We start from the raw sequence: 16,466 nt of genomic DNA, 5'->3' as shown, positions 1-16,466 counted from the left end.
TGATTACCTGATCATGACTCCAAACTAAAGGGTAGTGTTGTATCAAAACACAATATAAATATATAAATTATTAGTTATACAAGTATATGAATTGTAAGATTTATTACTATTATTAATAGATGGTTACAACCTTGGAGTACGTGGATAAAACAGGGGCTTTCTTTTTCATTTTAAAGTTATTCTCAATACTGATGAAACTGAATTATTGACACTAATATCAAAGGGACCCACATAAGATTGGTGAGCTAAAGCTCACGGTGTGTTGGATACATTCACAGATGAATTGCTACCATTCCCTGAAGAAAGGATTTCATCATTTCTAACAACCATCTCAACACCTTCAGATGTCATCGAGCTGTTCTGACTACTGTGAAAATCATATGAAGCTTCAACACCTTGGGGATTGACTAGATGATGTGCTCTAGATTCATTCCTCTCAAAAGGATTTGAAGCTACAACCTTTCGATCAAAAAGCCTTGCCAGTTCAGTAAGTTTCGACCATTTTGATCTTTTGGCATGAAAGGTGCCCAACTCAGGCCAGTGCGATTATAGGAACTTGGACATGTATATGAGGAGTGCGGACAGTGAAGCAATTACTGTAATAATGAAGAGGCCTCCAAAGCTGTAGACACTGAGACTATCAGAAGCAATTCGTTGACTTTGACATTCTTGACAGGCCACATTTTGCTTAAAATATTTGTTCTCAAGAGCTTCCATTGCTGTTTTATTTTCAGTGACGTTCAAGATTGCCCTGGACATGTATGGAACTAGCGGTGATCCTCGTGGGAAGGCCTGAGGCAAAAGAAAAAAAGATATTCTCGGTTAAACAAACAACCGGCATGAAGCAATCTCGGATCACTGTTTCTTAGACAAATAATATATGGATTATGTACTGTAAACTTTAAGAACAATATTCATGCTTACAGTTTTTCTTCTACTGAATTATATATAGCAAGTTGTAATATACCTTGCATAATTCTTTACAGTCCTATGGTTTTTTTTTTTTTTCAAAAGTAAATGAAGGCAAGATGGAGAAAGACTAACAAAGCCAAGCCCATCAGTTTTGAAGTTTGGCCCAGCTGTCATATATTTGTCACAGAATTTGGCAAGAAAAAGCTCTATGCAGTGTTGTGCACCAAAGATTGCATCAACACCACCCCTTTTGCTTCCCTTTGACAATGCTTCATCAAACTCCTCTGGAGTGCTATACGGCTTCAGCCTGGACTCGTCGAACTGCAACTTGTTCACCAAAAGGTCTTTCACAAAGGAACCTGCTTCATATCCTACATAATCACCATTTTTTTTGAGCTCTTTAATGTCTACTACTGCTGGCTGCAACCGCTGCACTGTTAACATTGAGGCTAAACTTGCGGTGTAACTTTGAGTGAGGATAAGCACCACAAAGATCCATATAATCAGCACAAATCTTGATAAGTTGTTCATAACCTTTTCCCCTGATATGGTACCAGGAAAAGTGCTTTTAGTTCAAGTATGTAATGAGTAATTAATGTGTTTGACGTGGTTAAATATAGTTTTGCATAAGCAAATTAAGTTAAAAAAATGATACTGTATGAATAGGTAGAAGAGAATTACTGTGAGCAAACACAAGGATTGAGAAGGAGAACCAAAAAATTGTGCCTAGTTGTTGCTCTGGGGGACCTCTGAACTCCGTGTTTATACGGTGCTCCAGAATCCAGACTACTAGACCTGTAAAGGTGAAGGTTGCTCCAGTTGTTAGCCAAAGATCCCAACTTAGTGGCTTCAAGAATATCCAAATATTCTCCTCTCATCATCTTTGATTTTCACTACCATTGACACATGTGATTGCAGGTAAGGTAATGTAAAATCAACATTCACCGACCGATCTGCAAGAATTGTTATATCTCCTACGGTAGGATCAAATTTCTGCACGTCCACAAATGGATAAAATGTGAGGAGTGAGAAATATATAGAGTTGTAATATAAAATGAAAATCCTAAGTATATATTGTTCTCTCCACTCTATGGTCTGTTAGCTTAAGTTGTGCACATTGTTTTCAGCCTTATCTATCATCTAAAATCAGCTGTTTGATTATCTGCTTATTAACCTGGAGAGATTCAATGAATAGAAAGTTTAAACTCACCTGAACTTTGATCTGATGAAGTAAGTCGTCGTATGTCGCTGAACCATTAATTATGAAGGGAATTGGTTTATGTTTAACTGCGAAGGGCAATGCCTCCAATGCAGCCAGGAAAACATCATAGGAGAACCCTGAAACGATCGGCTCATTGGTATAAGGATGCAACTCCACTTTTAAATATTCATCGAAGCCCAATTTCACTGGCACTCCAGTCATCAACTTCTTACCCTCTACTGGTATAGCCCAACCCTTCGGTATAGTTTTGGAGTCTCCAGGCCAGATAGGTGGTTTGAGTTCATCCATGGAAGTTGAATATTCTACTACATCACCAGAATAGCCTAGTTTGCCAGATAATCCTTTCTCAGGAGTCCAGTAACGAATGACTATTCCTTCTTTGCCTACCACATTGATAATTTCAAAAGCTGAAGACTGCAACTCTCCTTTAACCAAATGGAAATTTCCGCTGAGGCCTTTAAATCTGACATTCAACATGTCGTTCTGAAGCCTTGGGCCTATTTCTGACACTCTTATACCTGAAACCTGACTCTTATTTCTGCTAGAATTTCGCTTGAAAGCATTGGTGCTTTCCTTTCCAACCATTTCAACAGCCATAGCTAATGCCCAAACAGTATCATATGCCCATAAACCAAAAATGTTTAATTCAGTAGCATTAGAGTCAAATTCACTTTTCCATTTCTTCTTAAAATTTTCAAGCCTTTTCAATTTCGGTATGTATGGCCTGATACCCAGTACACCTTTCATTGAATCAGTGACCTCTGATCCCATAGAATCCAACAAACTTGCTAGTCCATAAGTGATGATCCATGCATATCCTTCACTCATCATACCGGCTTGTTTTGCATGTACAAAGAGTCTAGACCCTAAGGAATGAGTCATATGCACCAAGAATACTCTGGTTTGCTGCGCCATTAACTTATTGAGCTTTTCCAAAATCCTGAATCCACTAGAAGTTCGGGAGATGGAACACCTATAAGTTATTCGAATGTCAAATTGTTGAAATGCATCGGATAAGTAGGGAAGTAAGCCGCCACCATATTCGGTGTCTTCATATACGAGAACTACTTGGTGCCATCCATAGGCTTTAACAATGGATGTGATGGCTTGAACCTGAGAGTTGTCATTGTGGGCTGTCCGGATAAAGAAAGGGTTTTGGGTTGTAGAGAGAGAGGGACTTCCAGCTGAAAAGGATATAACGGGAACTTGAGCTTTTCCTCCAACACCGATCACAAACTTGGCTTGCATTGATTTTTGAGGCCCCATAATAGCGTTTACTTCATCATTGTTAATCAAGTCTAGAGCTGCAATTTATGAATATTTTGTGAAATGAATTGAGAACTAAAGTCAATCAACTTATATACAAATAGTAAAATGCATGAATAAACAATTTGCTAAGAATGAGTTTCCATAATAATAATAATAATAATAATAATAATAATAATTTATTCTTGTGTATATATATATATATATAAACACATACATTAATTTATATAAAAATATAAATATACATGCACTCTTAATTAGAGGTGTTCATGGATCAAATTGAATTGAGTTTGAGTCAAATTCATATTTAGTATTTAATAATTATATGCTTGCTCAAACCAAATTCAATCCAAAATTTCAGACCTTAAAATTTTCTCAAACTTGATCCAAATTAAAAAAATAAATCCTAAATTCATCCATTAAATTTAATTTAAATAATAAAAAATTAAAAAATTATTAATTAAATTCAATAAAATTATATTCAATTCACATATATATAAATTAAAAAAAATTATATATATAAATATTAAAAATAAAAATTGTATAAAAGTAAAAATTAAGTTTAAAAAAATATATATAATTTTTTAAAATTTTTATATATATATGTGAATTAATTTATATATAATTCATATATATATATAAATAAAAATTATATATACATATGAATTTGAATTGGGTTTGGGTTTGAGTTTGAAATATTTTGTCTAAAGCCTTATTTGAAATTTAAACAAACCTAAAAGTTATATCCGAGTTCGTTTAATGGGTTTTAATTTTTTTTTCAAACCTTTTCAAAATTTAGATAAACCTTCATGTTTGAAGGGATAATTCGACCTTTAAACAAGTCTACTCTTAATTGATCTAAAAACTAAATTAATTATTACTTACTTGCAAGAGCAGCACCAACAACATCAACCGAGTTCCTGGTGTGGAGAAACAATCTAGAACTGTAGTTGGAATGTGTAGCATAGAAATCTGAGATTGCCATGGAGATGCATGCATTTGCTACAGAACCAATTGGTGACTCCAACTCTAGAACCACTCCAACATGTATCAACATCTTCTTTTCTGAAATTTTATTCCCTATATGCCCACCATTTGATGACTTAACTCCCAGCCAAAACCAATGAAAGAAGCACCAAAGACGTAGGGAAAGATGCATCAGGTTCTCCATGGTATAAGAGGTTTTGCCCCTATGATCAAATTGCTATATAGAGAGAGAGAGAGATTGTTGAGCATTAATGGAGAATGTTAGACTCCAATTAAGAAATCTTGACAAGTTCAAAATGTAAGTTACTAGGAATTTCACAAATAAAACAAAAAAAAAGAACTTTTCAGTCGCTAAGAGAATGTTAGACTCCAAGAAATCTTGAAAAGTTCAAAATGTAAGTTACTAGGAATTTCACAAATAAAACCAAAAAAGAACTTTTCAGTCACTAAGGGTAATAGTTGGTCTAATATCATTTTCAGGACAAAAAAGGGGTCCTTCGGGGAAGAAACAAGCATATAACAACATGAAATAAAAAGATCTCAAGGCACATAAGGATAATAGTTGGTGTAATTTCTTCAAATGAAATGGTTTATTTCAAATTTGTCGAGAATTTTCTCCCATGGTCTTGATAAAAAATTAAATCTTTAATTTTAATGATTAAATTTAATTTTTAACAATCTCAAATACTAAAAAGGAAAAAAGAAAAAATTTCTGAACAGAATAATTAATGGTGGAGTTATAAATTCTATTACTCATTAAAAGCTCTTAGAAGAGGTTTATGTTGTTGTAAATAAGCATATATCTGATATAATGCATGAAGATTTGTCTTTGTCAATTGTATCATATCATTATTATTCTATAAATTATAGAAGAATTATTTTGATACACAGTTAATATCATAGATGTGTTCCATAAGCTTTTTAATTTTTTTCATTTCTCAGTTTCAATGCACCAATATTATTCTAATTAAACAAATAATGTAAAGCCAAGTAGTTTGCTTAATTTTGGTGCCTCATTATCTCTATCTACACTTTTTCTCTCTTTACCACCAAATGTTAAAATTTCTTTCACATTTTGTTAATTTTCTCAATCCTAACATCACAATTCCTGCAATTTTACAACTTTTTATATGCAATTTTTCCCTTCTTTCAAGCAATTATTGTTGACAGGAACAAACACCATTGAAGAATCCACTTTTTGTTTGTCAAGAATAAACCCATTAAAAGAAAAAGAAAAAAAAAACATTGAAAGTCCTTGTAGAACTCCTTCGTAAACCCATTGAAGAGGGAAAAAAAAAAACTATTGAAGACTCTAATATAGAATCCTTGGGGCCCATCTGAAAAACCCACTGAGAATAAACCCATTGAAGAACCTACTGTATGAAATTGAGAATTTTTTTTTTTTTTTTTTGCTTTTGCTTTTAAGTTCTAATTACCTCGACTAAGGGAATCAAGCTGTTAATAAAGTAAATTGATGGATAATTATAAGTTATAAGTGAAATAGATTCCTAGAGTTGTATTCTAGAAAGTTTGGAATTCGTTCATTAACCAAAAAAAATTACAATTTTTTTTTATTTTTTTTTATTTATTATTATTTTAATGAAATAAAAGATATTTACGACATTTTATTTTTACTGTTAACAGAATATTAACAGAGAAAAACACAAGTTGGTTAAGTATTCAAATTTAATCAGCAGAAGACAAATTTAGTTCAGCCCAAATCACAAAATATATTTATATAGTTTACCTTTTAATAAATGGAAACAGATTAATCAATAATCTCTTTAAATAGGTAGTAGGCCGTGTATAAAAAGTTTGAATACATTTCATAATTTCTAATATTCATTTAAAATAATTATTTTAAATAAAATAGTCAATAATTATTTTTTTTATGGCAAAAAAAAATCCATTTTTGTCTACATTAATAATGATCCCTTCTAAGGGATGCAGCAATTTATCTTTTACATATTTAAACCTTTCTTATCTTTTAATGGTGAATTTTACAAGTTTTATCTATCAAATTCCATTTTAATTTCACTCTTTAATTTGTTAAGTGCCTTGTTTCAAAGGGGCACCCATATCTTAAACTCTAACTTGAAAATTTGTAGAGTTCAAATCATAAAGTGGAAGTCATGAAATTTATAAGATAACTAACATTTTAATCTATGAGATGTAGAGATTTTTTATTATATTTTTTTATACCTTTAATTTTTTAGTTCATTTTAATTGTTATATTATCTTAATAAAAGAATATATATTCTAATTGTTTATTTGTAAAAAAAATCATTTATCACATATTGATCTTAAAGTTTTTATTTTAAAAATACGTATAATCTATTTGATTCATGATATAAAATGAAAAAAAAATCTAAAGTGCTTGATTCATAAATTATGAATTACTAAGTGGCTGAAGAAATACATGAAGTATAAAAATATTTTTACATGAAAGTATATAATTATAAATCTAAACCAAAGATGATGATATATGATACAATCAAGTTGAATATATTTTGAGTCATTTATCTTAAAATAAAATTAAAGAGCATAATCTTTATATTATTGGTACCTCATTAATTGACCTAAAACAATTATTCACATATCAAAGCAAGCAATGAGATAAACATTTTTCCTTTAAAAAGGATAGCACTTATTTTATTAGAACCAAATTGTATGATCCCAAGAACTAATTCATAACAAAGCAAACTATTTTTGAAATATATGAAAAATGTGAAAAGTAAAATATATATATATATATATATTTCTTGATAATAGGTTAAAAATAAAAAAATCACCAAAAATAAAAAATACAATTTTAAGAAAAAAGATATTCTAATAAATTATACTTTAATATAAATTTCCTGGAAAAAAATTTAATAAATATCTTTGAACATACCGTCACTATGTGATAATTAATCAAAACTCTTGGCAAAATATATATAAAAAAAAGCTACTAAATAAATGTTAAAAGAAAAATGAATTTAAGTAAATATTAGTTTTTATAAGAATAAAATTATAAAAGTAATAGTACACCTTTCAAAGAAAAATTGTAAATTAAAAAAATAATAATGATGTAACATATACTATTTATAAGTTTATTGAATGACAATTAAAGTTTATAGATAATTTTCTAATTGATAAATCTATTTTGAATTTAAAAAATATAATAAGTGATATTTATCTTTTTAAATTTTAAAACATTTAAAAATAAATGAATATAAAAAAATTTATGAAGGTAAAAATATCAAAATTTAAGATTTTAAAATTTAAAAATAAGATATAACTACATAACTAATGAAATCTGAATTAAATAAAATTAATTTTCAAATTTTCAAATACATATTATAATTTACTTTTTATTTTAAATGGATAATTTTATTTGTTTAATTATTTTAAATTTAAATTGGCCAAAAGAAATGTTGATAATGTGAAAGCAAAACTTAAAAATTTTAAATCATGACTTGCTGTAAAATTAAAGAACACTTGCAGTAAAAAATAATAAAAAGTTAATTATAGATAATATGATAAATTGTTATTATATATATATATATATATGAATTGGTCTTCCATTTAAATTTTGAAGATTTTGGATAACTAAATAATTTTTCAAATACATTTTTTGATAAATAGTCTAAAATTAAAAAGATATTTTATGTGACATTATAAAAAGAAATATTAAGAATTTTCTTACGTGTCAAAAATAAAAATTATCCACATAAACGTCCACCAAGTATGTATCCTATAATATAATATTATATATGATAATAAAAAAGCCTTTTATTAAATTTTTTTATTTTACAATAAAAGTAGTTTAAAAACAAAAAAAAGATATTATAAATATTAAGATTTGAATCTTAAATTTGTTAGATGTCACTTTTAAAAATAATTGTATGAATCTACTAAATTAAACTTGAATTCCTTTTATTGACTATTTAATACCCAATATTCGATGAAGTTATATATACTAGTTTTTAGCTTTTATCTTTAAAAATTTCATTTAATAAATAGTTTTTTGGATGCTACAATAATAGTAATAAATATTAAGAATTTAATTTTGATTTTAATGTAATATAAGTAAAATTTAATAACTTTTGATATAATTTTGATTTTGATAATCTTTGATATGTTCAGGCAATCATTATTAAAAGTCTTGGTAATTTTGATTTGATAACTTTTGATAATTTTGATTTTAATAAAATCATTACAATTCTAATTTTGATAACCTTTGATAAAATCTTAGTAACATTCGATACAATTTTAGTAACCTTCAATATTAGTGCAATAACTTATAATATAATTTTTTTAACCATTGATACAATTTTGGTAATTTTTAAAAAAATTTAGTAATTGCTTGATATAATTTTGGTAACTTATAGTATCTTTTTGATAATTATTGATAAAATTTATGCAATCATATATCAACAATGTATTTTTGCAACAAAGCGTGAGTGCCATTCTAATATAAGATTTTTTTTTATATAATAATATTATTGATTCATTTAAATTTAAAATTATTTTACTAAATTTTTTTATTAAATAGGTTCATGGTAAGTTTATGTGAAGTTTATATGAACCTCCCTAAATGAAAGTTTTAGTTTCATTTCTATTAGTAATTAAGGTTCAATCCCTAACAACTTCAAATATAAAAAAGTTATTAATAATTGATAATTAAGTTATCATTGATTTTATTATTATGTTCTCAGTGACCTATTACTGTGCTATCAATAATTTACTATTAAATTATCATAAATTTATTACTAATTTATGAATGATTTATTACTAAATTATTAATGATTTACTTCTAAATTGTTAATGACTTATTACTAAGTTGCTAAAGATTTATAAAGTTATAATTAATTTACTAGTAATTTATTGATGATTTACTACAAATGCATTAATGATTAACAAATTTATCACTAAATTATCACTGATTTATAACTACGTTATTAGTGATTTTCTACTTTGTAACTAGTGATTTCTACTATATGTTATAATTAATTTACTACTAAATTATCAATAATTTATTATTATGTTATTATACATGTACTACTATGTTATCATTGATTTACTATTTAGCTTTTGATTATTTACTATAAAATTATAATAGATTTATTACTTAATTATCCATTATTTACTACCAAATTATAGCTTGTTTATATTAAATTATTCATAATTTACTATTTAGTTATCATTGATTAACTATTAAGTTATCGATGATTTATTTCTAAATTATATTGATTTATTTTTAAGTTTTCAAAAATTATCATTGATTTACTAGTAAGTTTATCAATTAATTACTATTAAATTAAAATTAATTTATTATTAAGTTATCACTAATTTACTATTAAGTTATCATTGATTTATTAATAAGTTATTAATAATTAATTATTAAGTTATCACCTATTTTTTATCAAGCTATCCTTGATTTACTAATATGTTTTTATGCATTTATAACTATGAAATATGAAGTTTAAAAAGTTTACTAACAATATATGAGATAATTTTCTTTTTATATAATAGTATTATTACTTCATTCAAATTTGCAAATTTGTTTATTAAATTTTTTATTGAATAAGTTCATGATAAGTTTATCATAACCCCTAAAATGAAAATTTTAGCTTTGTTTATGCTAGAAACCAAGGTTTAATCCTACAAACTTAAAGTAAAAAAAGTTATTAATGTTTGATAATTAAGTTATCATTGATTTGTTACTATGTTGTCAGTTATTTACAACTAAACTCTTATTGATTTAACGTAAAGTTATAAAAGATTTGCTATTAAATTATGATTGATTTACTATTAAATTATTGATAATTTATTATTAAGTTATTAATGATTTATTATAAAATTATAACTGTTTTACTACTAATTGATAGATGATTTTTTACAAAATTATCAATGATTAACTAATGTGCTACTAAATTATCCTTGATTTAAAATTTAGTTATTAGTAATTTATTATTATGTTATTAGTGCTTTTCTACTATGTTATCAATTTACTATTAAATTACCAATAATTTACTACTAAATAATCAATAATTTACTACAAAATTATCCATGATTCATTGTCAAGTTATAACTAATTTTAAATTATCAATGATTTACTATTAAGTTATCGATAATTTACTACTAAATTATACTAATTTATTTTTAAATTTTCAATAATTAACTACTAAATTATAAATTATTTACATTGAAGTTATTATTGATTTGTCACTAAGTTATTTATAGTTTACTACTATCAATTAATTATATTAAACTGAAATTTATTTTTTATTAAATTATCACTAATTTACTATTATTAATTATTAACTACTAAGTTATAACTTAATTTTTAATAAGTTACACTTAATTTACCTTTGTGTTATTATACATTTACAATTATATTATAATTGATTTACTACTAAGTTATTATATATTTATTATATTATTATTATTGATTTACTATTAAAGTATCATTTATTGACTATTAGATTATTATTCATTTACTATTAAGTTATCACTAATTTACTATTAAGTCATCTATGATTTACTATTAAGTTATTACTAATTAACTATTAGGCTATTGATGATTATTACGTTAAATAAGTTTTCAATGATTAATTATTAAATTATCAATTATCTATTACTATGCTATCATTGATTTACATATATTCAGATGGAAAGTAATCATAATTTATGCTAGATGATATAATTTGTAAGGTAGAGAAAGAAAATAAGAAAAAGTTCAATTGTATATGACTAGAAAAGCAATGAGTAAATGCTCTTAATTTGCTATCCATGATTTAACATGCAATAAGAAGTTAAAATCAAAACTCTTTATACAAATGCAAGTATCAAAACTAAATTAAATAAATATATACAATATATATTAAGTCAAAATATCTAAGATATTTTTCAAATTTTTAGTTCATGACAAAATCATACATATTAAGACAAGCTTTATTGATAATTTGATTGAATGATTAGTGTATTTATTTTTTACTTGTTAGTGATGTACAATTGCATATAAAAAAATAAAAATTTTGAAATGTCCTATCAATAATGAAAGTAATAAAATTTGTCATATGTTTCTATCTTTAAATATATAATTTAGATAAGAATTTTGTTATATATAAGTGAAAGTAATGAGAAAAAATTTACTAAACAATACTTATAAAGAAAAACAAAGAGACAATAATTTTAAAAAATATTACATTCACAAAAATTACCTTCTTATTCTCTTTCAAAAATTTCTTCTACTAAACAAAAAAGATGGTATATTTTAAATTACTGTTTCACTATTATTATTATTGTTCAAAATAATTTTCTTGATATTTAGATGCCAACCAACTTTTCCATTTGTAAAGAGTAAATAATATGAACTATTATTTCTTTCAATTGAAATGTTTGTGTTATTTCTCTCAACCTATATAGTAGAAACTTGATCAGCAAATTAATGATTATAAACTTGTTGATTTAGATTAACATTTTTGTAATATAAATTTAAAATTCCTAAAAAGAAGATATATCTTTTAATCTTTGCAAGACTTAGGCATAATGATTTTTTTTTCTAGAATTATCATTAGTATTTTCATAATTTTTGCACTTAAATTTTCACTGTATTGTGTAGTCATTTTATTTTGAAGTTTATTATCGACGTCATAAAGGGATAACTAAAAAAAATATGATTAATTAACTCAAACTTAAAACAATTTAAAACTCAAATTGAGTATACATAAACTTTTTATTCATTTTAAATTTTAATTTAATTAAAATTTAACATAATACGCATAATTATAAAAATAAATTAACTTGACTCAATTTCTATTAATTTTAAAAAATTAAAAAATTAGTTGTTATTCATAACTTGTAATAAATGAACACTACCAAAATTCAAATTGAAATTGTAATCCAATCAAAATTTCTTATTCATCTTCCAAAACAATTTAAAAGTTTCTTATTTAATTTGTTTCCTTTATCTTCAATGTCTCATTTTTATTGTTTTTGTGGTTGGATTATTTAATTGATTTTAAAAAACATTTTTAATATGAAATTACAATTATAAGTAATTGAGTATATTTTTTTAATTTAGATTTAAAATTATTTGAATCTAGTTTTTCAAATAAAGAGAAGCATGACCAATTATTGAGTAAAATTTGTTCAGATACATAAGTGAATAATTGAGTATATTATGAATAGAAATAGATAATAAAACTTGACTCAACCTAATTGATTAATTATCTTAAGGCTAAAACCCTACTCGAAATTGTAAAAAATCAAAATTTAAAACAATTAAAATACTAAACAATCAATTAAATAAAAACTTATCAAATAAATTTTGCTAATTAATATCCTTAAATCACTTTTAAGTTTAGTTTAATTATAATTTATAATAATATTTTTATATTAAATGTAATATTGATAATTAATTTGATGAATTTCAATATTTTTAAACAAATATTGCCTAACATGGTAACCTTAAATTTTTTTGTACTACAATGAACATTCTTTAATGATATAATGTAGAAAATAAACTAATAAGAATATTTTTCCTAATAAAAGAGTTTCATATTAATCTTAAATTTTTTTTAAATTAATACATTTGTATATTCTTTATTTAAACATCAAATAGCACTAACCTTATTTGTTTTATGGAGAAGATAAAACTCTGCATAACTTATCAATCTTTTATCTCATTTTTTTGTTTAGGATACTCTTTCATTGGTGTTTCCATCGATTGAATGTAATTGTATGTTCTACCAATTGAAAGCTTAAATTTTCTTTTATTTGTAAAACTTTGTTATGCATAAATTTCTAATATATAAAAATATTTAAATATATAATTTTTAAAATTATAATGAAAAAAATTTTCTAACCTTAATATTTGTCATTTTTTTTCTGGAGAAAAATCTAACTCACAGAATAATAAATTTGTTATGTAGCACTTATACAATTTATAATAATTTCATTATTAGCATTAACAACATAAAATTTTATGAATGAATGTTAATTAATTTTACTTCATTTGAGAATTTTTTACTTATAATAATTCACATTAGGTTATTCAACTACCTAGATAACCAAAAAAAGGCAAGGAATTTAATATAATTAAGAAAGATTAAATCATCTTGAGATAGAAATTAATCATGGTTAACAGTTCTTGTAATAATTTTGTCTTGAGCTACTGGTGGCTCCTTTACCTCCTAATCATCTAATTCTATAGATGGAAAGTCTAATTGAAGTGTTTAAAATGTTCAATTAATCACATAATGTTAAGTGTTGGTGGAAGGTGTGTAATTGATTTGCATTTGATTTCATATTAGTTTTTGTTCACTAACATAATGATTATAAAATTCTAAAGGAGAGAAATACAAAAGAAAAATTAATTATAGAGGTCAGACTAAACTATAATAATGACAAATTCAAATGACTAAAATGATTTAATTACATTATCAATGATCAAATGATCAATTCATAAAAATATAAACAATAAAATCATTAATATACGTATATAGTTAGCAATCAATTAAAAAAATTGGAATGCAAAAAATAAAAAAAAGTTTCAATGAGTTAATTATGATTATCTTTAATGCATTTATTTATTAACATAAATTACATGTGCAATTGTTTTTACAACAATAAAGAAACAAACTTCATATAATTATCTTATTCTTATACACTCTAATAAGTATTGATTTCATTTTATTTGTATTTTTATTTAATGTAAAAATCATATTTTTATCTTAATATGAGTCTAAATGTCTAATTATAAAAAATTTATAAAAAATCATTAATGGTATTTTGATCAATCACATTTAATAATTTTGGAATTAAAAAGTTATTAAAAATATTTTAATTAATCACTTCTAGTGCTTTTTAAGTCTAATTATATATATATATATATATATAAAAGAGTCTAATAAAAAAAAATTCATTTAAATTAAAATCTAGATAAAATTTGCTAAGGATATTTTATTCAATCGGTTTTAACACTTTTAAATTAAAATTTTAAATAATTTAATTTCATATAAACTCTATTTTTAATTTTAGTAGATTTAAATTAAACTTAAATAGATTAATAAAAACTCTATATTTAAGGATTAGTTTGTTAATTAAAAAATTCATAGGGGTATTTAGGTCGATCATTTTTAATAGTTTTGGAATTGACACTTTTATATATAGATAGATAGATAGATAGATAGCTAATAATAAGTTCTGATATCATTTTATTTATATTTTTATTTGATGTGAAAATCATATTTTGTGTTTTAATATAAATCTAAATGTCTAATTATAACAAATTCTAATAATCATAAAAAATTCATTTAAATTAAAATTTATAAAATAATTTACTAATAATATTTTGATCTATCACTTTTAATATTTTTTAAATTAAAATTTTATTAAGTGTATTTTAAGTAATTACATTTAGCATTTTTTGAGTCTAATTATAAAAATGAGAATAATAATAATAATAATAATAATAAAATTCATTTAAATTAAAATTTATAAAAAATATTACTAAGGGTATTTTATTCTATCACTTTTAATACTTTTAGATTTAAAATTTTAAAATTTTAAATAGTTTAATTTCATATAGACTTTATTTATAATTTTTTTGAATTTAAATTAAACTTAAATAAATTAATAAAAGCTATATATTTAAGGATTAATTTGTTAATTTAAAACTATATAAGAATATTTAGGTCAATCACTTTTAATAATTTTAAAATTTATAGATAAATAATAGATAATAGATAATATATAAAAAGTTCATGTAGTGCCTTTCAAAGCTTTGAAGAACAGAACAAATTAACCTTTCATTCATTGGATTTTATGGCATCTTCAAGCTAACAAAGCTTCAGGGGCAGTGCAACAAGTGAAAAATTGAACTTAAATCTCTGTCCAGCATTATTGGATTAATGCATTTCAACCAAGTGGGGATTCTAGATGAGCTAAATTCCTGCCTGTCTTGGAATTTCTTGCTGCCTATACAAATTATCATCTTCAATTCATTTAAATTCTACTTATGACCCAGCCAAACTGGACCATCCCTGGTCAGTATTTCTGACTAAGATTCAAATTTCCAAACTTTAGATATATAGGCCTTTCAAAATTTTAAATACTTCGTTTACAAGTCTTTGATAAATGACTTTTCACCAGGTTAACTTGATTGGCTATAACTATCTCAACCATAGAGTTAAAAAAAAAAAAAAAACTATTTCAACCATATAAAAATGCCTTAATTATTAAGCAAAATCCATGTACGCATATATACTGTGATCAAAGGATATTGCTTCATACAATTGTTGCAGAACTGTAGAAATTAAGTGATTACGCCACACTAACAGCTAGGATTTCAAGTATAAATCTTCGATATTTTATTGAATGAAATTATAGTTATACTTTTTATTTCATTGTAATTATATTCTTTTAAAAAATGGGTAAATAATATCAATTTCCTTAAGTATTTTCGTTCTATTTGTTTAAATAAATTCAAATAAGTATTTTTTGAAAAAATTATTAGTCAATAAAAAATTAACAAAATGTGAAATATTCTGAAATGTTAAAATTTTAATTATATCGAAATAAAAAAAATTGTAATCTTAATTTCATGACATAATAAAAAAATCAAGAATTTATTTTTATTTTAATAAAATTTATTTGAGTTTTTTTTTTCTCAAATTTTGAATGATTTTTATTTTTCTCGAATTTGAATGATTTTAATTCGCTTGGCTAGCTAAGATATTGTCGTAGCTAGAAATACTTCATTTGATTTTTATAAAATTAGTACTTCACATATCACGGGAAATTCTTTTGCTCCAAAATTTATCATGGTACCGGATTTTACTCTATTTGTTTCAAATATTGCCGTGACGGACGATTGATAAGGGGTTGTCCTCTTTTTACTTCAGATTTTAGATAGAATTAATGTAATGAATAATTTTAAATTATATATATTAAAATATTTAATATAATATTTAAATTTTAAAAATTTATAATGTAATATTTGAATTATAAATTTATTGATTAATATAATATTTATTCATAACATAATTAACTTTAAAAAATAATACATGATGAATAAATAATTTTTTAA

The 16,466-nt window shown here is 24.0% G+C and overlaps 2 protein-coding genes across 3 annotated transcripts; both read right to left on the bottom strand.

Annotated features, from left to right (window-relative positions):
• Nucleotides 1-176: 176 nt before the first annotated feature.
• Nucleotides 177-4,600, bottom strand: LOC111284382 (glutamate receptor 2.2-like). 2 transcript variants are annotated; one of them, XM_089762339.1, is made up of 5 exons: nt 4,286-4,600; nt 2,123-3,438; nt 1,594-1,905; nt 968-1,454; nt 177-792 (listed from the first exon to the last, which is right to left on the bottom strand). In XM_089762339.1, the coding sequence occupies exons 1-3, from the start codon at nt 4,569-4,571 to the stop codon at nt 1,762-1,764; spliced, it is 1,746 nt and encodes a 581-aa protein (XP_089618465.1). In that variant the 5' UTR covers nt 4,572-4,600; the 3' UTR covers nt 177-792; nt 968-1,454; nt 1,594-1,761. The 2 variants fall into 2 exon arrangements, with proteins under 2 accessions (XP_089618465.1, XP_089618466.1); XM_089762340.1 differs by having other exon boundaries at nt 1,045-1,454.
• LOC149518505 (glutamate receptor 2.8-like) lies at nt 253-1,443 on the bottom strand. Its single transcript, XM_089761580.1, has 3 exons — nt 1,045-1,443; nt 598-792; nt 253-459 (listed from the first exon to the last, which is right to left on the bottom strand). The coding sequence occupies exons 1-3, from the start codon at nt 1,441-1,443 to the stop codon at nt 253-255; spliced, it is 801 nt and encodes a 266-aa protein (XP_089617706.1).
• Nucleotides 4,601-16,466: the final 11,866 nt, after the last annotated feature.

Source organism: Durio zibethinus, chromosome 6, assembly GCF_047325235.1.
Source record: "Durio zibethinus cultivar Kanyao isolate XHJ-2024 chromosome 6, ASM4732523v1, whole genome shotgun sequence".
NCBI classification, from domain to species: domain Eukaryota; kingdom Viridiplantae; phylum Streptophyta; class Magnoliopsida; order Malvales; family Malvaceae; genus Durio; species Durio zibethinus.
The sequence above is the reverse complement of the archived record's forward strand: the minus strand, read 5'-3'. Positions and strand labels throughout refer to the sequence as shown.